General features: G+C 34.2%; 2 protein-coding genes across 4 annotated transcripts; one reads left to right on the forward strand and one right to left on the reverse strand.

Annotated features, from left to right (window-relative positions):
• The first annotated feature begins 460 nt into the window (after window positions 1–460).
• On the forward strand, window positions 461–20,159 carry LOC141459229 (cathepsin K-like). 2 transcript variants are annotated; one of them, XM_074138047.1, is made up of 5 exons: window positions 461–548; window positions 628–668; window positions 2,762–3,046; window positions 3,708–3,965; window positions 19,854–20,159. In XM_074138047.1, the coding sequence occupies exons 1-5, from the start codon at window positions 506–508 to the stop codon at window positions 19,902–19,904; spliced, it is 678 nt and encodes a 225-aa protein (XP_073994148.1). In that variant the 5' UTR covers window positions 461–505; the 3' UTR covers window positions 19,905–20,159. The 2 variants fall into 2 exon arrangements, with proteins under 2 accessions (XP_073994148.1, XP_073994147.1); XM_074138046.1 differs by lacking the exon at window positions 19,854–20,159 and adding an exon at window positions 6,457–8,398.
• Window positions 7,875–25,611, reverse strand: Pka-R2 (cAMP-dependent protein kinase type II regulatory subunit). Of its 2 annotated transcripts, none has more exons than XM_074138043.1 (8): window positions 25,058–25,611; window positions 24,593–24,684; window positions 22,546–22,632; window positions 22,362–22,468; window positions 21,116–21,374; window positions 20,877–21,035; window positions 19,333–19,435; window positions 7,875–18,751 (listed from the first exon to the last, which is right to left on the reverse strand). In XM_074138043.1, exons 1-8 carry the CDS (start codon window positions 25,257–25,259, stop codon window positions 18,621–18,623), a joined length of 1,140 nt encoding a protein of 379 aa, XP_073994144.1. In that variant the 5' UTR covers window positions 25,260–25,611; the 3' UTR covers window positions 7,875–18,620. The 2 variants fall into 2 exon arrangements, with proteins under 2 accessions (XP_073994144.1, XP_073994145.1); XM_074138044.1 differs by lacking the exon at window positions 25,058–25,611 and adding an exon at window positions 24,899–24,944.
• Window positions 25,612–26,123: the final 512 nt, after the last annotated feature.

Consider the following 26,123-nt stretch of genomic DNA (forward strand, 5'->3'; position numbering starts at 1 on the left):
AGAGGGTCAACTTGTTAGCAAAATTAAAATTACTGTATTTTAAAAACATAATATGTTATATATTAACATTTAACATATTGATGTATATCACAGTAGTGATTTTTTTATTATTTCTCATGTAATTTACAAACTTAAAAATGGGAGGTGAAAGGGCCCTTATAAGTAGAATAACCTAGGGCCTCTTTTCATCTAAATCCGGCCCTGATTAACCCGCTTAATTACAAGACTTTGAGTTCAAGAATATATTTGTTCTACACATTATTCATTTTTTTTATTAATATGAATATACGAAATACGAAAAAAAAAATTTTTTTGAGTGATAACTCAAACATCGGATAAAACTAGCTACAAAAAAAAAAGTTTAATTGTGAAACTGAGATCACGCAACACTTGTAAATACCTAAACAAACCTAAAACTCGCTATCTCAGCACTAAAATCTGAATTTTAATTTGTTTCTACAAGTATTTGTGAACCAATTTATTATCTAGGAACTATGTTGTGTTTATGGAAGTATATAACTATTTATTTATTTTTTTCAATAAATCTGGTAAGATTACAGTGCTTCAAAAATTTAACATGGAGTGAATACAAAATTTTACACAATAAATCTTTTTCAATTTTATTAGAAGCTAAGCGAAGATTATTTTGGCAACAGAATATGAAGAAGGTAAGCTTGAAATTCCTTTAAATTTGTGTACTCTCAACACACATGTAGGTCTCTGACATTTACTGTAACATTTCATCGGGATTTCTGGATGAATAGCGGGCACCACGATAGCCGAGCGGTTAGAAGCGAGGCCCGCAAAACTAATATATTCTGGTGCTTGGCTTGATTACCGGTTTTAGCCTTGGATTTTATTTGTTGGTTATACATATGAGAAATTAATAATCTGCTAAAGATTTATTTTATTTGTGGCGAACAAATTTAAAAAAATCGGTTGACTAAGGTAGCTGAAAACATTTAATTTCTCGTACTCTCTGTAAGAGAAGGTATTGTGATCGTGCAATCATTTGATTTTGAGTTTTGGATGTCCCCTGTTTTTGAAAAAGTGGTTTTTAAAAAGGATCTGAGCGTCTGTCTTTTAGAAAGTATATATACTCCATAATTTAAAAATGGAAAATCTAAGAAATATGTTACAAAAATTAATATGAATTAGTAAAAACTAAACTTTAATGTTCTGAATTTTTCAGTGTGTAATAGATAAAGCGAACTATTTAAATCAAGATTAAAAACTCATTATTACTCATTTATTTCGAAACTGAAGAGCAAACAAAATTACGGACATTTGTATACATGCTACTTGATCTATTTTGTTTTTTTCACTGCACTGCCGGCCTCAGGACAGTGTTATCTCGTTACAGATAATACTGTCCATTAACAGACAGTGAGTTGTAAGAAGCTCCAAGGAAGAGAAAACCTAAGGGCCAGCAACTGGATTCGAACCCGGGATCTCCGCGTTGGAATCCATTATCCGCTAACCATTGAGCTAATCCCCTCCGGACGTAACATAAATAATAAAATAAAGTTATAGAAGGTTTTAAAGTAATTAAAATTAATTTACTCAAATTAATTTATTTAAATTTAATGTAGTAAATTAATTAAAATTACATTAAAAAGGAAAAAAATAAATTCTAAATGATTAGTGAAAGTAAAATAGTTTTACATTCTGAGCTCTATTTAAATTATTGTTATAATACTTATTTTAGGATATTCAATTTTGCATAGTGGGCTCTGAACTTTGTACACGACAGGGCAATGAGAATCGAGACAAGACACTGGTGAGAGTGACTGATTTTTTTTGTAGTTCTCTCTAAAACGGTTTGCCGGTTTTTGTGCTATTTACCATCCTCCATCTTTACCTCTATTTATTCGAGTTAAAGAAAATTAAAGAGAAGAACGTCTCGCAGTTAAGTCTCTTACAGTGCCATACCTTAAATATTTCATTAAGTTTGATTATGAACAGTGCTTTATATCCCGTACAAAGATATCACAAATTTCCAAAGTTAACAGCAATTTTCAGTTTTGTGATTTTTTTGGTTAATATGCACAGAGAAAACTTTGAAAACTGAGGAGTTTTTAAATTTTAATTTTGAGTTTTTCCGGGTTAATTTTCTTTTTGTTTCAAACAAAAGCGCTTTTATTTCATTTATTTTTTGTAATTTCCTATTTCAGTCTAATATTTCGAAATTCTCTTACTCCAAAAATTATCCATTTTGTTAGCAACAATAATAAATAAGCAAAATTATTTATTCGTTTCCAGTAAGTGGCCTTACTGGAAGAGTGTAGGTATTTAATAGACATAGAAAGCAGCACAGCTAGTTAATTTCAGCGTTTTATTCCCCCCCCCCCACTCTATAGGTTTCACTGTTACCTAGGAAATCTTTGGTATGGTGCCCACTCTTTTAATTTAAGTTCATTTTAAGATTTGACTTAGAAATGTATTTATTTCTAGTGACAATTGTACATTAATTCATACATATTTGCCTGCCCTCTATCAGGTGAACTAACGGATTTTCCTAACCACTTGAACCACAATTATTCATTAATTATTTTTCCTTCCTTAAATTCAACGCAGCATATCCATAGTTGCATAGTGTTTTAACCTGAATAATCCAAGATTATTGTGGTGAAGACCTGCTGTGGTTCATTCACCAATATTCTCATTTCTACCTTTTGTTTACTGTAATCTAGAGATGGCCAGCTAACCAGGGGTTTATACCCTCACCAGTTTTGCGGCAATATTGTATTTTCTGTTCCAGATCATCGAGCACAACGAACAAGCTGCTCGGGGCGAACACTCTTATCGATTAGCTCCCAACCATTTGGCCGATCTGCATACTCGCCACTACCACAGGAAGCTGATGGTACTGCGGCCAAGCAGACGCCACTTTCAAGACACATTGCTAGAATTACCGGAACACGAACTGGAGACTCTGCCGCTTACGTTCGACTGGCGAGACCACGGCTTGCTGACTCAGCCGTTGGACCAGCAAGATTGTGGTAGCTGCTATGCCTTTAGCGTTGCTGCAGCCGTCCAGGCTCAGGTAACTCAATCTACTCCCAGCGCACTACTCCCACGCTGAGTTAGAGGACCCTTATAAATAAAACTTACTTTTCAACTCTCAACTACAGTGGTCTATCATTATGCACTTAAAGAAGTTCTGTTTCCCATTAATCAATGTTGGATAATTAGCACATAAAAAACGTAGTGTATGAGTTTTTGCAGTGTAGATCAGAGTTCGCACATAGTCGTACAACTGTAGCACTACCAGCAAAAAATATTTTCTCTTCGGGAAACGAGTACAAGATTATTTTGATACCTAGTAGACCTACTCTTTAAAAAAGTAAAAGAAAGTACCGCTGTGTGCAGATTATGGAATTTCACCGGAAATCTCCGTTTTAGATCCCTTTAGTCAGAAAAAGTAATCTAAACATACAGAGCTATTATTATAATATGAATGCAAGTAAAGCGTCTTTTCTCCCAACAACCTTGTAATAGTTAAAGTTAATTGAAATTAATATTTTCAATAAATTGATAAAATTCTCCCTTTAGTCTGATGCATTAGGTTTTGGTGTGAAGCCAAACGCTAATCCTACAATAATAATCAGCGTTTTAATAATCCTAATTTAGAAAAATAAAGCACAGACTCATACAGCTTGACATATATAATGGAGATACTCTGCAGACTGGTTATTTAATTGCAGCTGTTCAGGAAGAATGGCTCGCTGGAGAACTTGAGTCCTCAGCAGTTAGTGGACTGTTCAGTGCTGGCCGGCAACTACGGCTGTAATGGCGGATCACTGCGGAGCACTGCGCGATATGTTCAGTCGAGTGGTTTGATGCTGGAGTCAGACTACCCCTATCGAGCCAGACAGTCTGCCTGCAAGTTTAATCTACTCAAGCAGCGCGTCCATATCAACTCGTGGCAAATTCTGCCCGCTAGGGATGAATTCGCCTTGCAGGTACCAATCATCCTGGCTTCTAACATTAACTACCATCATTTCTCTGACGAAAAAATGCATTTATTTAATAAAATAAGGCGTTAAAAAAAGACATTTTTCTCAAAAAAATTAAAATAAAACAAAATCTAGCATGAGACTTTCTCTCGCTGCAGTGTGTGCAATTAAATTTTCTAAAACTTAAATTTTTACTAAAAAATAGATGACTTCAGTATTATTGTTATCGTAATAAAATGATTGAAAGAAAGGTAGGTGGTGTCATAGCTCATCCAGAAAGCCACTATATCAGTTTTAACTCTAAAAAAGTTTTAACTAAACATACGACATGCCATGTTTAACTCTTCAAATGAACTGAATCACAGAAAACCCATAAAAATGGTACAAACAATCGCACTTCATCGTACTCGGAATTTTGCAAAAACATTTAACTCATGAATATTACGAGGTGTAAAAACCGAACAATGTACGGCTTTTTACAAAAAAAAAAACCTATCTTCACCTACCTTAGGACCCTGCTTAAATAGTTTCCTGGAAGAATGTTGCAAATAAAAGTATGTAGATACAGTAAAAAATGTTTTAAATGTTAACTTCAGATATGCAAAGAAATCTTTGAGACTACCTCACACTAAAATAGCACATTAGAGGGAAGCCTACCACCAGCCCACTCCAAAAATTTCTTTGAATGACTTTAACGTTCATTGTTCTAGATACTCCATGAGTTTTACAAATCGATTTCTCGAAAGGAGATACCGGCTTCATGCATATCAGCAATTCTTCCCTTTAAAAGTAGGTTTAAGTGTATAACTTGCCTTCCCACCTAGGTGAGAGGTTTCATCACTTGGGGTGCTATAGAAATAGTCGTTCTACCTTTTTACAGAATATCTTGGACAGGTATAGAAGGGACAGAGTGGGTTTGTATTAGAGGGGTTTTACCTGATTGCCGCCTATTTGCTTTCCTTGAACTTACCTAGAGAAGCTGGGTATGGTTTTATAACCTTAAACGTAGAGTGAAGGAAAATGTATCTTACCTGACACCAAACTAATGTATCGAATTCTATTTTCTCGAAAATGAATCCTATAAGTTGGTTTACACTTGGCATACTGATCGCATACAAGGAGAACAATATCTTTTATGTGAATAATTTTCCTAGGGGAATTTGATTAGGGGCCCCTCTTAAAGAGGGGTTGCTGGTTACCCTTAGCTCTAAAGCCCCTTACCAATTATGAAATAAATATTACAGGGATTAAATAAGCCACTGCAATTCTAAATTGGAAGAAAATGGCGTCGTCAGAAAATAATGTTCAGCGTTTTCTTTGGCTTTATCGAAAATGGCTCCTTCTTCACTTTTACTGTTGACAAGACACTAACAACTTTCCCTTACAATTGTTGAGGTTCAAAATCGTAGATTTCTTCGAACTCAGAATTTTGATACATATTTAATTCTTGCCCCCTTAGAATTTCGTACAACGAATTCTTCAATACATTTTTAAAATAGCAGTTATACTTCTTATACCAATTATTACATACGAAGTTTAGAGGTAATTGACGGAACCATATTCGAATAAGTCCCAGAAAGGTGGAAGACATATTCACTAAAGGAGTACTTCTGATTATAGAATTTTCTGTAAGCTCGGAATTTTAACTACAAATTTAACCCTCTTTCCTAATATTCGAGGCACAGAATGGACTGTTGAAATAATACTTTAGAAGGAAGGAACCCATCTCCCACTCCCAGAATTGAGTGCCCTTATTCACATTTTCTGGGAATTTCTTTTTTAGTTCATTTTTTAAAAATAAATTTGCTTAAAAAACAGTAACCGTATAACCGTAAAAGTTAAGCAAAAATCGATGTAGCAATTTTCTACAAGATCTCGAAATAGCGAACAATCCATTCACAGTAAATTCAGTGGCGGATAGCTCACTCATTTAATTCTTCGAGGCCAAGACCGGGAATCGAACCCAGAACCACAATAGATCTTTGCTTTGCGGGCCACGCCAACATTACTACAGCACGCGTACTCAGTTAAAAAAAAGTTTTTTCCATATTAGAAAAACAATCTCAAATAAGTAAAAAGTCATAGTAAAGTAATTGCCTAATGTTTTAGGCAGGCTTTACGTCCAACTACCAATTAGGTGTCGTGGACGGAGGCGACTATCAAACATACTTTACTGTAAATTTCTTTTATTAACCATTAAATAAAATCCAATGCCTATGACCAAGAATCGAACCCAGTACCACAATACATACGTAGCTTTATAGGTCTCGCCTCTAACCGCTCGGCTACCATAGCGCCTAAGTAAAAAGTACTATTTACGACTAGTATTATGGAAATACTCTTTAAGTTTAAGAAAACCTTGTGAGATGGAGTAAGAGATAGTGTGTTTACACGATGTTTTTTTTTAATCTAAAGTAAAAAACAGAATTTTTCTTGTATCAACTAATTTCCACGGCACTGGGAAATCTCATTTAATTCTGTTATCTCAACACTGCAGGCTGCTGTGGTGACTAAAGGCCCAGTTGTTGTCGCCCTCAACGCTTCACCGCAAACCTTCCAACTCTACCACAGTGGTGTCTACGACGATCCCAACTGCCCGGACGATCACTTAAATCATGCCATGTTGCTCATTGGATACACTAAAGATGCATGGATCTTGAAGAACTGGTGGACAAATCGCTGGGGTCATGATGGTTATATGTATCTGCGCAGAGATATTAATCGCTGTGGAGTGGCTGACTATGCCATGATTGTTCAAATTTAATAACTCTGTAAACGGCACTCAGCTAAACCCGCTCTGCAGCAAATCAGATACACTTTGGATATCTGCTTGTAAATCCTATTAGATTATCTCCTTAGCTAAAACTTAGTTTACAAATTTAAATATAAGGGGTTAATAACGACAAAAGGTACCCCAATCAGCAAGAACCTAACATTTCATTCATACTTCAACTCGCGTTTTAGCCAGTTAGAAACTTTCGAAAGAGCATGGTGTTTTATTCAAATTTTGTAACAATAGATATCATTTAATTAATTTTTCAGGATTAAATTTTCAATATTGTTCAGAATTTATTAGATGCCACAGACCCTTATGCTGGCCGGCCAATTTCATGTATAATATAGTCCTTCAGTCAGTTATTTAGGCTGATTTACTCCGGTATAGGGGACAGAATGTTTTTATTCATGCCTTGTGATTATATATTAATATAAAAGTGTTCCATTTTATTAATATAAGATCATCAATATCAAAGATTTCGCAGAATCAAAAATCCAATATTTTGTATTTTTATTTATTTTATTTTTTGTAGGATGCACTTTAATTCCATGTTGGGAAGCTCCACTTCTTCTTGTCAAATATTATCAAAATATGTACATAATTATTAGTTGTAAAAGTTTTAGAAGAGGCTAACTAACACTCCTCTTAAATATGTATAGTGCCAACTCTGCTAAAAGGCACATCTAATAAGATTTCAAATCGAATGACACTTCATTCATGAAAATCGGTTCACGCGATTAGAAACTACGATGTTTACAAAAAAAGTAACCATTTTTGAAAAAGCTGTTTTTCCCATTTTTGGGGATCGTTTTTCTTGTAAACTAATTATTCTGCGTTAAATAAAATAAATAAATAAAAATAGGGGAAAAAATAAGGATAAGCCCTTTATTCTAAAGAAAATTTTGGAATTTTAAGTTATAGGGGAAAAGGGGAAAAAATTGTCAAAGTTGGGTGTTTTTTAACATTATGCTTTTTCGTGCAGTTTTTGTTAACAAGCCCGGATTGTTTTACTCACATCCCCGATTGAATAAGATACTTTTTGAATATACTACTTTCAATATTAAGCCCTCATTAAACACTTTCCCAACTACCCACTGAAAAACAAATGCACGGGCTGGAATAAATCAATACAAATGCACTATTATTTATATCAGATATATATATTTCAACAATGCTGACTAGAAACGTAATAATATTCAACATCAAATTAAACAATTAATAATCATATATTAGACAATAAGAAATACAAATTAATAAACGATATTTGGACCCATTTCCTGGATTCGAAACTTGTTTCTTCCTCAAATTATTCACAAGTTCAGCATAAGGAGTCTGTTTTGAGATTGTGTTTTCGAACCTTTTATGCGTGGGAATCGAAATTTAGAAAAATAAGGCTGGGGCAACCTTTAAAATGTTAAAAAATTTGGTCTTTCGAATCAGGTATGCGGCGGATGACCTTGAGTTCTAACTGGTTGTGTCAAAGGTTCTAAGCAGGGATACAAGTAGCTCTAGCAACACCCCAGGGATTTTAGACCTGCTTTGCATCGATGGCAGTCAGCGAATTGCAATCATCATCCCTTTCCAAATGCCCTCTTTGGGACTAAAATGTCCCGTGTGGGACAATGGGACCAAGATTCTAGACAGGTTATCTAGTACTTCAGTACACTTCTAGAAAAAGTATTTGCTATTGCCCAGGGCTTCTAGTCCTATGGAGCAAAAGCCAATCAGTTGCATTTGGTCCAAACAAAGTGTCCACAGTAACACTTATTGCACGGATCTCCTTCTACTGAACTTTCCTTAAAACTTAAAGTTAAAAAATAAACATATATATTATTTATTTGTATTATAATTATGATAACAATAAATTCATATAACAACAACAATAATTGGGATCATTTTTAGTTACAATAATTTATTTTGTTACAAATTAATAAACTTATTACAAAGTATTCTGCCCTAATTACATGAGGTTGAGTCAATATAAGTAGGAACTGAACTTCTGGACTTTAACCCTCTGGGGAAGCAAGAAACCATTATTGGTGTGATAGCACATCTCATGAAGATCTAAGTAAAAGACTAAAAAGCGACCTGCCTTGGAAGGAGGAAAAAATACTAACATGAGAGAAATTAATTTGATTTAGAAATACAACAAATTTAGAGGAACATAATTCTACATTAACAAGTGAATAACTAACTGCAAAAAATACTCATTATTATTTTTCATTTAAAAGGTAGTTTTGCTGCCCATGTAGCCGAAATTACAGCTAGGATTCTTCGTGGCATGGACTGCACCACTTGCTTTAGTACTTTCTGGAATAAGTACGCAATTTTGCTAAAACATCTAACTTATTAAATTATGTTACTTTACCAGTTATTTTATACTATTCCTCAGAGTGTGCTGCTAGCAGTCATAGGGTGAACATCTATGTGTAATGTGAAATAAATTTATTGTGATTAACCCCAGTTAGAGAAGTTTGTTTTTTGTGAAATTCAGCATAATTATTCTTTAATAGAATCTGCTTTCCGTGAGAAAATTTGGAGAAAAATTATCGAGTGGTTTCGTAATTACGACAGTTTGTTTGAATTGGTTTTATTTAATCCAGTGCATCAGTTACTTTATTTCGGGAGTGGTGGGGATTACATTCACCGTCTCTGTGTGCGTACGTACTTTGATACTGTCTACGAATAGGGTTATTGCATACAAACATTCGTAAATAGCATATTTATTTTGACTAATAATAAAGTAGATTTTGAAAGACATTAATTTAAAACAAGTTAGGGGAAAAATTATTTTAGTAAAGTGTTTTAATATAAAGTGATACTTATTCTGCTTTCCTCTGATTGGATAACCAGGCTTTTTAATAATCTTTTCGTATGTCTAAGAAAGCTGAGAATATATTTAAAAAAGATTCAAGTACACCAAAAAGAGTTAGAAGCTCTCCTGAACTCACAAATAGAGTCTCTAAGAGAACTGTTGTAGAAAATATGGGTTCGCCAAAGGAAGTAACTATTAACTTGGAAACTTTGTCTGCTCTTCTGGATAAAAAAACTCGCGCATTTGGCAACAAAAGAAGATTTTAAGGAGTTACGTGAAGAATATCGTTTAATAAGAGAAGAAAACAAATTATTAAAAGAAAATATTGAGCATTTAAAAGAAGCAAACAGTAGAAATGAAAAACTTTTAGAAGAATTAGACAAAAAAGCTCGTCGAAACAATTTGGTATTCAGCGGTGTTATAAACGCTTTCAAGTCGACTAGTACTTATTCTGAAAATGTTTCAAAATTTTGTGAAGAGCTTCTTCATGTGAAAATTAACGTCGAAAATATTCATGCATTTGCTTTGGGCAATCGACAAACTTCGAACCCTCCTTTATTGGTGACTTTTAGTCGTTTTCATGATAAACTAGCTATTCTTGCCGCCTCAAAGAACCTAAATAATACTGGTTTTGCTATACATCAAGACTTCCCGGATACGACCAGAAAGAAAAGAATGAAACTCTTGTTAGTACGTAAGGAGTTGTCTAGACTTAGCAAAACTCTTAAAGTATCTCTGAGAAGCGATAACTTAATTGTAGAGGGTCATCTTTTCACATAGTGTCAAATGATTGGTCAGTGCTATAAAAATCAGGATGGTCTTCAAAGATTACGTGAAATTACTGGCCTGGATCTTAGCGGTTTTATTTCTGCCGTAACTAAGAATAGCCTTCCTAGGGATTACTTCAGGCAACAACCTACCAGCACTGCACTTGATCCTCCACCGGTATTACCATCTATTCCGATTGTGCGATCATCCTGAGATAGGTCTACATGTTGGAATTCTTCAACAAACTTCAAATCTACTTTTAGTAATTACAGTAATATTATCTTATAATGTTGCAGGCTTAAAAGGTAAAGTAGCCGACTCTTATTTTATGAATTCTCTCACTAATCACCAAGTATTTTGTTTATTTAAATCTTATCTTTTAAAGGATAGTTTCAGTTATTTTTCACAATCTTTCAAAAATTATAAATTAATGGGGATACCTGCAATTAAATCATCTAAATCTAGGCGTCTAATGGGGGGATATTAATTTGTATACGTTCTAATATCTTAGAAAAAGGTTTTAGTTTTGTAAGAGTCAATAAAAGAGTGATAATATCTTTTAGTAAGCAAAATTTTGATATGTTAATAGTTCTAGTACATTTAAATCCTTCGAAATGGCAAGATGATTTCTTCTGTTTATCTAATTTTTTATCTGGAATATCGAATACAAATGTAATTCTTCTAGGTAACTTTAATGTGATTATTTCTGATTCGCAATCTTTGCCTGAAGGCCTAGGACTGTAGACTAAAGCACCTCAATTACTTTTATATATTGTATATATGTATGTTTTGTTTATTTTTCCAGAGAAGAATTGGTAACCTTTTTGAACAACTTACTTTTTATTCTTGTTCTCTGAGTATCTTTTATTTTTCATTTTGTAATTGTTTACTGTTTCTTTGTTTGTTTGTTTTGTTTTCTCTCGCTCTTTCTTTCTCCGTTCTTATTAATGTATCAATAATATTGACATAAATATCTTCGTCATTCATTTATCTGAATTTATTAATTTTTTGTTTTCTATAAGCAGCAACTCCAGCAGACGGCATTTGCCATGCTGTATACCTTTTGTTCTTGTTACATTTGTATAATTGTATTTAGTTATAATATACTATTCCTCAGCTCCATGTGCCTTCTCCTCCTACACACTTCATAAGCAGATCTTGGCAAATCTTAGACGGAGTGAAGGGTGCGGCTCAATGAAGGGGTGTAGTGGAAGAAATTTGATGAAAAATGAATCGCGGGTGGACTAGACAGGTGGAGGTTGTGTTCGCGTTCGTAAGCTACATGACCGTCAGTAATTCATTTTTCACTACTCACCAACCAATATTTGCTTACTACTTTCTTCCCACTCCTAAACATCATACTGCCTTCTTCTCTCACCGGTTCTTTGGCCAAGTAATCTCCCCGGTGATCCAGATTCTGTAGCCCCTCCATTATATTCTTCAAAACATTCTGACTTGATCCGTCATTGTACATGAATGTATGAACACTAATGTTTTTTTAACGAATATTTACTTCTCATGGGCTATTAAATTTTTTTTCTACAGCCCCTAGTGGGCCCTAGTCTCCTCAATGAGCTTCTTCAAAGTTGTCAATCTTTTGCGGTTGCTCTTCAATAACAGAACCCAACAGGATCATCGCATCGTTAGACACACCATTCAGCCACCTGTTTCTGTTTTCCAATAACATCCGCCTCGCTAAACAATTCATAAAGGTCCCGATTTATTTATTCTTTAGTTCCTATCATTTGTTATATAAAATTTAAACAGCTTCCTTTTGATTTTTACTAGCTTAAGGAAAAAGAGGTCAATTCCAATTTAGTTGAACCCTTGGAGCTAGTGAAAAAGGTGAAATATCTCGGAGTGTTACTCTTTTAGAAATTGCCGACATGGACAAAAGTAAAACTTACAGATTGAGCCCTAGGGTAATGCAAAGTGCTAGGCCAAGGGACATTTATGCGGCCATCATTTGGTGAACTGGAATACTATTATAGAGGGACAACAAATTCTTCGTTTACATACAGAGATTTATTTGTTTACCAATGTCAAGAGCAATGAGGATCACGACAACGACGCTATGAAAATGCTACTCAACTTGGGCCCGATAGATCCGGTTATTAAATGAAAAACTATGAAATCACTCTTGAGGATGAATAGCAAGAATGAATGGATCAAAAGTTTTAAAGGCAAGCATGTAGAGATTACTAAGGTCCCTCCAACGTTCATGGACCAGTGAGCTGTCTACAATAAAGAATGTATTTTGTTTTTCCTTAATTTTGTATTTTTTTTTTCTGAGATTACCAAGGTAATCACAAAGGTAGATCTTGTTAAGATCAGCCTTAGATCAGGGAGTAAAAAGAGTTACTTCATAAATAATTATCAAGTAAGGCCTGCTAGACTAAGTAAATCAGGAATCAAATTCTAACTCAGAAAAGTTGATCTGCTTTACGGTCGGATCAAATTAGGAAAGGAAGGATCATACTGGAGCCAGTGAATGGATAAGTGGTAAGAATTTGGAGATAAGTCTACCGACAGGACGTCCGACGACTGTTTTTCTAGCAGAGGTCATAGGGATGCTTGAATGAATATCGTTGAAAATAAATAGAGAACAGGTTAGTGAAGTAATATTTTCCTCTAATGAAGAATTTGGGAATTTTTCTTTTTCGACTTTTTTTAAACCCGAAATCCATGGTATCCATCTCTGACGACTGATGATTGGTTGCACAATTAAAGATTTGAGATTAACAGAAGTGCACATGAGATGATACAACTAAATCTTGAAATAATTTATACAGAAGGTTAAGCCTAAAAACATCCTTCAGATTATTAAGTGGAAGAGGAATGATCAAAGGATTCTAGAGGCACTGATTAACGGTGTTTAACGAGATGTAATTCAATCATAAAGAGATTAAGAGTTTATGGCTCTGATACAGGCAGCACTGACAACCAAGCGGCCTGAATCTGACTCTTGTCGCGTTCCTGAAGAACGGTCGAAGAGTTAATGAACCTACTAGGTATACCCAACTTTCGAACTTCCATCTCATTTTCATGCTCTTGTACCTTAATCTCCTATAGATTATATAAAAAGGTCTCTCACAATCTATTGACTCAGCCTCATTGAAATTCCTACTGTAAGGAGGTACACAAATATGGCTGCTAGGGTTTCTTGAAGCCATTTGCAGAAATGAAATAAACACGAAGTTGCCATATTAATACTTTTCTCTTTTTCGGCTTCTGATATATTCTTTCTACTTGCTTTTATAAGATTCCAAAATGTCCGTAATGACCCACTAAGCTGTGAAGTGTTTTTGCACTAAACATTAGGATATAGAAGAAACATGGTAGCCAGCCAAAGAGCTCAAAGATCAAAGATAAACTAGCATTTCAGCTGACTCAGGAATCTTTCAAGAAATGCCGAAGACATAATGAAAAATGGCCGTCAGGGTGGGATACTATGTGATCTCCAATACGGACCAGAAATACTATATGCTCCAAATATTTCTTGTCTCACGCTCAATCCATGCCCATTTATTTTGAAATACAAATTAAACAAAAATTGGTGTTATACTTTGGGCATGAAAGGACAAAACGGACATTTCAGATCTTTTATGCTTATAATCCTGAAAAATTAAAAACATGAGAACAACAGGTGTACCAGATTTTTTTAAGGAATTATTCCTGGGCTCTTTTGTTTACTGCTGATAATGAGAAGTACTTATTGGTGTCTTATTTTGAAGTCCAGGCCGAGTATAAGAACACTCAATTCTGCTCAGGACCTAGTCTGTTATCAAGAATGGATTTCTAGAAATTCATAGCCTTGATTTTTATGCAGTGATAAAGCGCAGATGACCTTGTGTTACTCAATATATGTCATGGGATTTCCATTCACCCCTAGTTTTAATTAGACTTTCAGTACGTAAAAGGTCCCAATAGATGGTACGTTTGCTATGCGCAAAAGAGTTTCGGTCCTATCTTGGGACCTTCTTTTGGCTTCTTCAGGAAACCAAATTCTCCCCTCAAAAAGTCCAAGCAGTCGTACCCAGATCTATGAACAGACCAGCAGGAAAACGTTCCTTAGAGCCACCGGAATATTTTTAGAAAAGATTATTTAGGTGGAAATGATAAAGCCGGCAAGGATTGAATGTATTCAACGAACTATAAATCCTAAGTCTAAGATGAGTGCGGGGTCGACTTTATTTTGCAGCTTCAAACCGCTAGTGGAAAAAATACTCTTTATTGGAGAAGGGTGACAGTGATTAGGCACTCAGTTTTACTTTTTCTAGAGCTTCAAATAGGATTTGCATAACCTAACAGCAAGGAAGTTCAACTAAACAAAATTACTGTCCTAGTAATCTAGGCATTGCCTTTTGAGGAAATATTTAAACATGGGCAGGGACTAACTGTGGAACCAACAATGGCGAATCGTATCCCCGAAAAGTATTATCTATTGATACAACACACCTTCTATTAAATTGTCTGATTTGAAAGTTATCTTCCATCGCTGCGCATGCGAAAGTAAATGATCAGGTGAAGCAGGATACTAAGGCTTTCCAAAGGGGTCGCAGTGGCATAGGCCTTGAGGCCGCCCTAGTCTAATCTAATCTAATCTAAGAGGCGTGCTCAAGGATCAGTTTCATTATAACATCTAACTGGTAACACACCAGGAAATGGGAGAATAACGCACGCCGGATTCCACTACTCTCACTGCGTGATGTATCGTTGCTTTAACGTGATACGAAATAAAACAAAACAAAACAAATTACCAATGCGTAATCATACGAAACAATGCAACATTTACTGTTACTTTTAATGGTGATAAAATGATATGCTAAAGAGATACATGGCTAATCGACACTATCAATCGACACTACCCTTTATCAGCAGTAGCTTTATTTTGTTTAAATGCCAGAGGTATACCTGTTGTAATTAAAATTTAGAGAGATTGAATTTTTCTTCATCTTTTTTTATGCGCCTAATTATTTTGGAATATTACAAATAAATAAATTTATCCTTTATGATTGTCCATATAAATATATTCATTTGTTTATGTTTAGGAATGTTCAATATGTGGAAAAACCAAAATAACTGAAATAAAAGAAGAACGTAAGGGGCAGATTTGGGAGAAATGTACTCCTGGATGAAGTTATTCACTGGTTCTTGGTTCTTCTCATTGATAACTACGATATGAAGAAGAAATCGTATCATGCTGCTCTTTCTTCTTTCTATTCTACCTGTCATTATCACTAACTAGGGCAAAAATACATCTCCCTTGTTCCTTGCACTTCCCCGTCCTTGCAATGTACAGCGTTTGACTGAGTGCAGGTTTCCGAAAGCGTATGTGCCGACAGGTTTTATTAGATAATTACACAACTGAATTAGTGCAGTAACTGACCAAACCGACTTGAGGATCCAGTTACAGCAAAATATGTTTCCTGTTTACATCCTCAACCTCAACTAGGTTATTATAAGTTAAGTCAAGACTTAAAACTTGTCATGATTCAAAATAATGGAAGCTGCCACATAAGGGCGAACTCTTCTAGCAAAAGAATTTCGGTCTTTCAATTTACAAGAGGACAAGGATTGGACGTCTTCCAAAATCAGCATAGTTGTAATAGCTGTTGAATATATACTATTTGTAATAAGAACTATTTGTTGTTCTACCAAAACCTATCAGAACAGTTCTCTAGGGCAATTAAATTGCGTCGGCAATCATTCACGCACTAGACCCTGACAGTTCTCGATTACTAAAAAGTGCATTTGTATCTTCATCCCTATTAAGCTTCTTGAATAATAGGTGGAAAGTGGAAACAGTTTTCAGAATTCTCATATCAAACCTACCCCCAGAAATTTCTCAAACTAAGTTCTTCTTTTATTTCCTAACTAAAATCATACATATATACATACACGCGCGCATTCACAAACACTCATTACATAAGTAAATCAACAAAAAAATTAAAAATGGCGCATATTTTCTGGAGGACTCCATGTTTTATTTTTTTTACACAATTCTTTTAAAATATCTATCTAAGGAAGTCTTTTAATTCATTCAATTTTATCTTATTTATTAAACTGTCATAAAATCTATAAAATAACCTAATTTTTTTGTTTTGTTATACATTGACGACATACAGTTGTTCTAGAATTACCCACTTATATCTACTATTCTGCTAAAACAAAAACATTTCTAACTCAAGGGACTTAATTAAGGATTAAAACAAAAAATGTTGTGCAGACTACCTCAAAAAATAAAATTTACTTTCCTTAAAATGAAAGTGCAGCATTCTGCAGGATTTATATTGGAATAGTGATGAATGTTACCCTATTCGAATAACAAATAACGAATAAATTGTATTCCTTACTCGCATCTACCTGCAAATAAGGAAGTAATTTAATTCTTTAATTTTATCTTATTTATATACTTTTAGAAAATCGAAAATCTTTATTATTATTATTTTTTTTTTATTATCTGTATTTAAGTTTGTACAAACCGTTACAGAGGTTTACAATCTTTATTATTAAATCTTTATTTCTATTATATATATATATATATATATATATATATATATATATATATATATAATTATTATTATTATTATTACAGAGACCTCATAGAAATTTAACTTTAATATAATTAAACAAAATTAAACCTATTTTTGCCCAGGTTTTCTTTTAATTTAAACAACCTTTCCCTAACACTGACCAATTCATTTTGAACTGGTTGATTTTAAAAGGAACATCCTATTTTTTGAGGGAGTGATGGTCCAAATTGATCAAAATGTAATAAGTAGGATCTAGTAAGGACCAATAATAAAGAAATGTGGTTTAGAGTAAAAATAAGGAAATTAGTTGGTTAAAGGAGAAACTTTTCGCAGGTGAAGCGAGCAAACAAATAATTGATAGAAATTTATTAGTTACTTATTCGAATAATACCCATCACTTATTTTGGTTATACTGCAGTAGAAATTTCAAGGAAAGCTAAGTGTACGCGGAATGGATTTATCTAAGTTTTAAATACCATCTCCTCTGGGTTGAATATCGTGCGTGGGCTTTAGAAGTAAACCCTAGCCTTCTTCAGTATGGACTTAGCTCTCACTCGATTTAAAATGTTTTACAAAGGCTGGTTCCCCTGACAGAACAAGTCTCTTGAACTCTTTAAAAGTTTAAAAGTAAAAAAAAAAAACATTGGATAAGTTACAATCCAAGAAAGGAGAGCTTACAAAGGAGTATGTGGCCAAAGAGTGAGGGTTTTGCACTGAGGATTACAAACTTAGCACTAAAACTAGCTAAGAATTCATTTGTCTCAGAGAATGCTGAAAAAGTACATTCAGTTATGACAGCCCTCAAAAAAGTGTATAGTCCTTCCTAAGCTACATTCATCAACCTGATTCGAGTTTATTAATTATAGACAGAGAGAATTTAATTGGCGGCCCAATATAAAACTGCTTCATGCCGTTCACTGTGTAAGGGTACGCGCTATAACAATATACCCACTGAGAAAAAGTTAGGTTATTATAGTTTGAAAACAGTGCATTTCATGTCAGTTTTAAATATCGTGAACTATGCATGCATCTTTTAACGTCGGCACTCACATGAGCAATTTGGAAAACTTTTTTATTTACACCTTTTAAATAAATTATTTAATTAATGCATGGAGACGATTCATTATTTTAACCAAGGAAAAACACTTGAAGTCCAGGGACAGACGCATGGGGTGGGAGTAAATACTAGTTATCTGCCATGACCTGCAGAATCTTTTGGCTACCACTATACTGAAGAATTGCATAGATAGAGCTCTCACACCTATCTGGACTAAAGTATTTGACCACGCTTTACGGGAGGGAATTGAGCTCATTCCTTGATTGATCTTAAAAGAGTACTTAGTTCTGCATTTGATAAGCGTTAATCGTGACAGGGCTCTACAAGTCTACAATCTTTAACTTAGCTTCCTCCTTTGTTAGCCCTCCTTGGAAAGAGTCTTAGTTTATCGTACACAATAAGATTCTTGATATAAATGCTTTGTCCGGGTAGGTCAGCCACCTCAGATGGAAATAAATTAACCCGAGTTTTTTTGTTTACAATCTGAACAAGACTAATAGTCCGGGTAGGTATTAGCAAAGGCTCTTTGTTGTGATTTCTTCGTTTTAAGACCTGAGTGGATTAATCTTTAAGGGCAGGACTTAATTTCATACATTCATATAGATAGTAATTTTGTTTCAATTATTCTTAATTAATTTTAATTAATCCATTCAAAATAAACAAATCAAAAAATAAAACTCTAATACCACCACAACCAACAAATTTTTGTTCATCGCATGTCTGTGATGTCGTTCTTCGAGCCGAATATCTTGACCAGCTGTGATTCGTAGTCATTGATGTTACGCTGCATGATTTGCATGCATGGGCCGAGCAGTCGTTCGAACGCTTCTACGTCCAAAACTGTAGGACATTTGCTTAAATTAATTTAAAAGTGATTTAATCCTTTGAAAATTGATATTAATTCGGGATAACAAAAGTCTACAGGGCATACTTTTTTTCTTTTTTTTTTTGATAAAGAAGATTTTATATTGCAATCTAGTTTGAGTTGTCACCGGATGGTTGTCACACATGGCGAGGGCACATCAGTCAATCAATAAGGAAAATCGTGGAAAGTTCAACGTTGATAGGTATATGTTTTAAAAACCGGTTAATTCAACTATTCAATTTTTAAAATTTACTACCACTCAACTAAGTTTCTGCAGTTTTCTCGAAACCTTTTTGCACGATTTTCTTTTAACTAGCACACAGCAGACGTATGCTACTTTCACAATATTTCATAAAAATAAATGTGAAATTACTGTTCATAGTATGGCATTTCCTAATGATCTACTAATTTGTAGAGCGCGTCGTCAGCTCATTAATCGTCAACTTCTGTTTAGTTTATTAAGCACAGTATTTTATTCACTACATTATTATTTATTTATAATTTTTATTATTATTGTTACGTGTATGCGTGAGAGATAAAGAGCATAAACACTTACATGCAACTTTAACAGGTCCTATAGCGTATGCAGATGCAGCTCTTGGCTTATGGGTGACTAGCGCCAGTTCACCGAAGTATTCACCCTTCTGGATTCGTTTGATCTGAAAGTAAAGATAAACGGTTAGGTTTAAGGTGTTTGTGCCCTTGGTTTCTCAATATTCACTTGCTACTGATTGCGAAGATCGCGGGTTAAAGTCCAGTTTACTGCTTTTAGTAAACAGTGTGCTTTTCATAATACACACTAGTTGACATTATCTGATTCTGGGTGGCCAGAATAGAACAGTACCGCATCTGGAAAGAGTCTACCGTTGACCAGTTTTTTTTCTAGAAAAAAGTTCGTGCATACCTTTCCTGTACGTTATTGCATATATCGATATATATATATTTTAATTTAAAGCGATGGGCGCAAGGTTACTATATTTATCTTGCTGACGTCCTTTAGAGAAATTAGAAAGGAGTTTGTAAATATTAATAACTTCATTTCATGAACAAAAAATTAAGTTTTTATTGTTTTTTCAGTGTGCTCATGCAAATATGGTGGTATATCCGGTGAACAGAGAAAATATATGAAGTGCCAAATAAATTCTATGCCAAATGTACAAGCAGGGTGTGTAAATATTTTTCCTTAGTTCTCCTTTCAGCAACATACAAAATTCTCTTAACTGCCATCTATAGAAGATTGACATTTCAGGCTGAAATTGTCCTGTACGAATAGCAATGCGGGTTTTGACCTGGAAGATCAACTACCGACCGCACATCACATGCAATAATATTTTTAAAATTATAATTCAATTAAATATTATAGTATAGTTACTATATGTGAAATTCAAATAAAAGACATACTTTGATATTTTTCGTGCACCTTTGATTCATTTTTTTATTTTAATTAATCATTTTGAGGGGGCATTTTTTATATTTACATTTATATTCCTTGGAATCCAAGATTTAGTAATTATTATTTAACTAGTCATGTTAATTCATTTTTTTTCTCTCTCTCTCTCTCTCCCCATACTTGGGTCCACTAAACCACCCGAAAACCCGGAACAAAAACTACTCAGATGTGAAAGTTAAAAACGCATTCTGCACATGCATGCCTTTTAATCCGAGTTGAATCCTACTATTAAATTGTGATGAAATAATTTCAATGTGTTCATTTCGCAGCGTGAAAATATCTTCCACATCCTTCGAGTAAAAGCTTTAATTTAATCATTTATAAGAATTTTATAAAAGCGCTTACATGCCACGCTATAGTGAATTCAAGAGCTGCAATGCCTTAACTGGCATCAGGGCTGCATCTAATAAGCAAGCTCTAGGCGCAGCAAAATGAACTTAATCCATGCAATTTCATCAGGTACTCCCCATCAGGCAAAAATTTTACAACTTATGTAACGATAGTTTAGAAACATTTTAAAAATGTTTAAACAAAGTTTGCTAAATGTTGCTCAGTTGATACAAATAGTATACATCGCCACTGATGCAATCAAGCTTTCCTAAGCTTATAACGCAACGCCAGCAAATTAGAATCCTATGGATTTCTCTTACCTCAACTTCCTTACCGTTATCACCAATAATGGTAATCTTAATGTGTCCATTCTCCACGAAATACATTCCATCGGCAGCATCACCCTGCTTGATTATACAATCACCGTCCTGGTAGGTCTTAGGAATTAGAGCGTCCGCTAAGTTCATGCTTTCGTATGACTGCAAGATGCACAAAGTTAAAATTGCTCAAGTTGGTTTGCCATGTGTATTTCCTCAGTCTATTAAGAAAAAAGGCTTACCTGCAAAGCAGATAACATTGGCACACATTCGATCAACGATTCATACATTTTCCTCTTTTTGAAAGCACTCTTTAGCACGATACGACGAAAGGTTTGTCGATCCATGGCCCATAGTGAACCATCGCTTCCAGCTTTGATTGTAGCCGCTCGAGGCATGTTGTACAGCAACGCTAATTCCCCGAAGCTCCCGTTATTGTAGTATGTGTGGATCAGCTTCTCCTGCTGACTATTATCCAACACGTAAGCATTGTAAATTCCACTGTAAACAACAGAGAGAAACACTGCATTAAGTAAACTGATATCAATTTCGGTACGACTAGCATTTTCGCAGCTGTCATGTTACTAAATGTTTTGAATAATTATAAATGTAGTATGTTGAAAAAGTGAGTTACAATAGTATGAGAGTTACAACTAACCCAATAATAATTACACTTAACTCTTCAGAAGCCCTTACATTGAGTGCTAATGAGGGTTAGGCATAGGGCCTAATCCTCATTTTAATAATTCCTAATTATAGGAATTAAGCTCAAATAACATACATTGAGTAACAAGTTTTTGTAAAATTCTAAAGTGAACACATTGTATGAGTGATGCTAAGATATAGTAGTGTTTGGGTTACAGCTAACTACAAAAATCTAAAATAATGCATTGTAAAGCTGATCCGTCTGAAACATAAAAAAAATTGTAAACTGAACAGGGTGAATCTCAGTGTGTGGGCTACAGCTAAACCAAAAAACAACTACACTCTACGGGTTCCCTTCACTGAATGTACGTATAAGTAATGCCAATTTTTTCAGGCCGGCTTTACCTCCAACTACCAAATTAGGTGTCGTGGTCGGAGGCGATTAGCAAACATACTTTACTATTGAATTTCTCATATCAAACATTAAATAAAATCCAAGGCCTAGACCGGGAATCAAATCCAGTACCGCAATACATATTAACTTTGCAGGTCACGCCTCGAAAAGGTCGGCTACCATGGCGCTTTGAATGTATGTGTGTGAAAGGTCCTGTGTAAAGCTAAAGTAATGTGAATGTTTTGCAGCCTAGTAGCAACTGTTTGTAAGTTAGTAACGTAATGTGTGCGAGTAATAGTAGGCAAGAATTGTGTGTGGGTAGCAGCAAAACCCAAAAAATAGTTACACTTTAAACTACATTCTGCAGGTCCTATTTGGTGCGTATGGTGTAAGTGATAGGTCCTACTGTAAAATGTCTATCATGGGATACATAGACTAAAACAACTTACTTTTGGATCACATAGAAATTATCGCCATCATCTCCTTGTCTAATAATGTATTCACCTTCTTTCACGTCCTTAATAAACATGGCATCTAATACCTCAATGATTTGTTCCTTCAAAAATGAGAGAATGCTAGTTTAGTTTATGAATAAGAAAATGTATACCTGGCTAAAGATTGTCCTAAACTTACCTGATCCAATGATCTAAAAAGTAGGATATTCTTAACACTTTCAGCCAATCTCTGGCGTTGTTCATCAGACTTCGGATATATCTGTGGCTGTACCCAAAAAATCAAATAGTTATATATAAATGACGTCTCAAATAGTTCAGTTACCTAAGTGTAACAAAAATCAGTGCGTTTGTTCTCTTGAAAATATAAAAATTAGTTAGTTTAATCGCGAATAAAGTTAATGCAAGAAATGTACAACGAAATTTGCATTTACAGCTCAAAAAAAGTGGGGGCAACAAAAAAAAAAAGAAGTTTTTCTGCAACATGATAATGTAAAACCCCATACTTCGTCAGACTGCCTCGATATTTAATGAGTTAGATACTCATCTTCTTAATCTTGCTTATAGTCCAGAACTCGCTCCTTTGAACTGTTACTTACTCTGATACATCGCTCATTTTTGACGGCGTAAAAAGTTTACTTCAGAAGAAGAGAAGAAAAGCTGTTGTAATGAATTCTTGGCCAAATTTTACAGTTTTTACAGTTTAGGAAATGAAAGCATGCTGTTACTAAAATACATGTCTCTAAAGAACCTTCTGGAAACAAAGTACTGAATAACTGGCAAAAGCCAGTTTTTTATTGTGCCCAATAAAAAAATGTAATTAACTTAAATTTCTCACGTTAAAATTGTATGTTTAATTATACACATTATTCATTTAATTTAAAACGCTGCAATAACAGAGCATGGTAGAGTAAACAAAACAACACTGATTTTTGCTGCTGACACCAAAAAAAAAAAGCAAGAGACCAATGGTGTGCAATACGGGGCAGTTGGTGCTAGGCTTTGTAGGAATAAAGAAGTGTGAGTTAAGTCACTTCGTCAGATGTTTTTCCCCATTTTTTCCGTGGAGTCAGCACAAGAGTTACAGTAAAGCTTGAAGGTACCTTGAAAGTGATTGAACCAGACGTGAAAAATGAAATAAATTTTCCTAACAAAAACTAAAATAAAATTAAAAAGTTAAGTACACAAATCAGCAAGTACCCAACATTTCATACATACTTTTCTCGTAATTTCAAACAGAAACGTTCGTAAAAGCTTATTTGTTTTATTTAAATTGTTTCTAACTTTTTCCCATGTTTTTTGAACTGATACTAATACTGTTATGCTTTTCTAAATACTTTGGCTTTGAAAATATTTTTCATGAATCCTATACGAGATAATAAGACAAAATATACTTTTGGAAATGGAACTCTACAGCCATGGTAAAGGCAACGTCAACTTCCAAGGGAAGAGCACCCCAAAATCAGAGCCACCGGTCCCCCAACAATGATGACAGTTAAGCGTGGGGCCAACTCCCCCTCATGTAAAAAAAACAAACTATATCAAGGGACCCGCAATACAATGAAAAACGGATGGATATAATTACATTGATCATAGCGAGAAAAAGAAAAATCGGAGAAAGCTAAAAAAGATCTGACCATGGCTACATGGAACGTTAGGACCATGTTTCAACCAGGAAAAAATGAAAGAGAGGGCCAATGAATGTAATAAATTTAATATTGACGAATTTCGAAGATGATCTGTCTAAAATCAGAGAGGCCGAATGTAGGCGAGAAGCTCAAGACAGATACCTGGATTGGAATTGTCACCTTCGATTGTAGGGCCAGTTAAGTAAGTAGAAATCGAGATATTACGATCAACTTTTACTTTTACTTTAGTAAGTAAAAGATTAGTATACTTTATCTTCTAATAACTCCAGTAGTATTGTACATCTACTGACCTACTTATGTACTGTATATGTATTGTATTTATTTCAATTATGAAGATAGTATTAGTCTAAAAATGAGCCAAAACCCATAGAATTCCGTGCGACACGAATCGACATAATTCCTCAAAATTTAGGCAATGTGAAACATAAGATAATTTTATATTCTTTTATTTTTTTTTAATGAGTGACGAGGGTAGCGGTGAGAGAGGTTACATAAATTAATAGTGTGTTAAAGGTAAGTCTGACGCCTCTTAATGAATAATAAGCATCCTAACTTCACAAACATAAAATTGCTAATCACCTTGATAGTGTCATCATCATCCTCTTCCGGGTTGTAAGCTTCCGCAAATACGGATTTTCTGCGGATACTAAACTTTTCAGGTATCATACTTTCTGAAATAGAAAAAATATACATTATTCTAGAATTACAACAGAATCTAGCACTAACACATTACACCACACGGCAGAACACCCTAGAGTAACTGCTGTGAGATCTATCTAGATCTATCACTCACACAGTACACTATATGATAGGAGAACCTGCCGAGAGTAGTTTTTTCAATTTTGGGTTCAGCTGTAATACACATACTATAGTAACAATGCTCACCAACAATCAAACACACACCGTTTAGTTTCATAACCCTACAAACTCTTTTGCGCCAAGACAAATACTCAAAAGACTATTTACTTCGCTCTAGGATCTAGCGCTCACAAAATATTGAACTTCCGCAGAAGTAGTTTAGTGCAACTATTGTAAAATACTTACCTTCTTCTAAAGAGAACGAATCATCAGGTGATGAAGGTCGCACCAATTGTGTAGTTTTAATTTCTTTTAACCTTGAAAAATAATCCAACGCAAAATCCACAACATCGTTTGGCTGTTCCATTAGATAGGTGACAGTAAACTCCAAAAGTAATGTACGGAATTCATCAGGAACCGGAATCTTGCCAATATTTTGCCGATGCATTTTTACGTTTCAAATTTATAAACTTAAAAAACACAACGTAATAAAAACTCAATAATTGGAAAAAATTGAAAACACACTTTAAATTGTAAATCCTGGTGGTTCTTTGAAGCACTGAACTTTCTCTAACTTCGCTTTTTTAAGAATTAAACAACCGACCTACTTACCAGAATATTTTTTCGAAGAAAAATACCTCGAGTTTAATTTTATAAATGTTTTACATGAGAAAATTTTAATTTAAAATTTTTAAAGCTATTATGTATTTTTTTAAACTCCCTATTGAATCGAAAAGAAATAAGTCAGACTTAACAAGATGGCAGGAGAGTTTAGATTTGCTTCTATTTCTGTCAGCTGAGAACTCAGCCTCATCTATGTATGTAAATTCAATCTAAAATCTTATTTTATCAAATAATTTAGAATCGAAAATAATTCAAATATGAATTTATAAATTTCAATCAAGAATTAATTATCAATTAAGTTTTGTTTTAGAATTCTAATTGATATTAATTTAAGGTCTGAATTAATAGTGGCCCCCTCATGTAGTTGATATAAAAATCTGAGTTTCACTCTTTTTAATCTTTGAGAGACGAAAAATTGACATTGTCATATTTAAAATTTACAATAAATACACGTTTTAATAAGTAAAAACATTATATTTTCACTCACATGACTTTCTCTTACATTAATTTCTAATTTTTATTGAACATTGATTGGCTTCAATAACAAAAGATATTGATTGTTACAAATAATGGATTGAAGCAAGCATTCTATGACTTCAACATAGCTAAAGATAAATCTGGCCAATGTATTCAAGAGTATCTTAAAAGATTTAAGGTGATAGTAATATTTATTTACCTGTAGAAAAAT

Source organism: Rhodnius prolixus, unplaced genomic scaffold (genome assembly GCF_049639745.1).
Source record: "Rhodnius prolixus isolate KJV_2025 unplaced genomic scaffold, Rpr scaffold_11, whole genome shotgun sequence".
NCBI classification, from domain to species: domain Eukaryota; kingdom Metazoa; phylum Arthropoda; class Insecta; order Hemiptera; family Reduviidae; genus Rhodnius; species Rhodnius prolixus.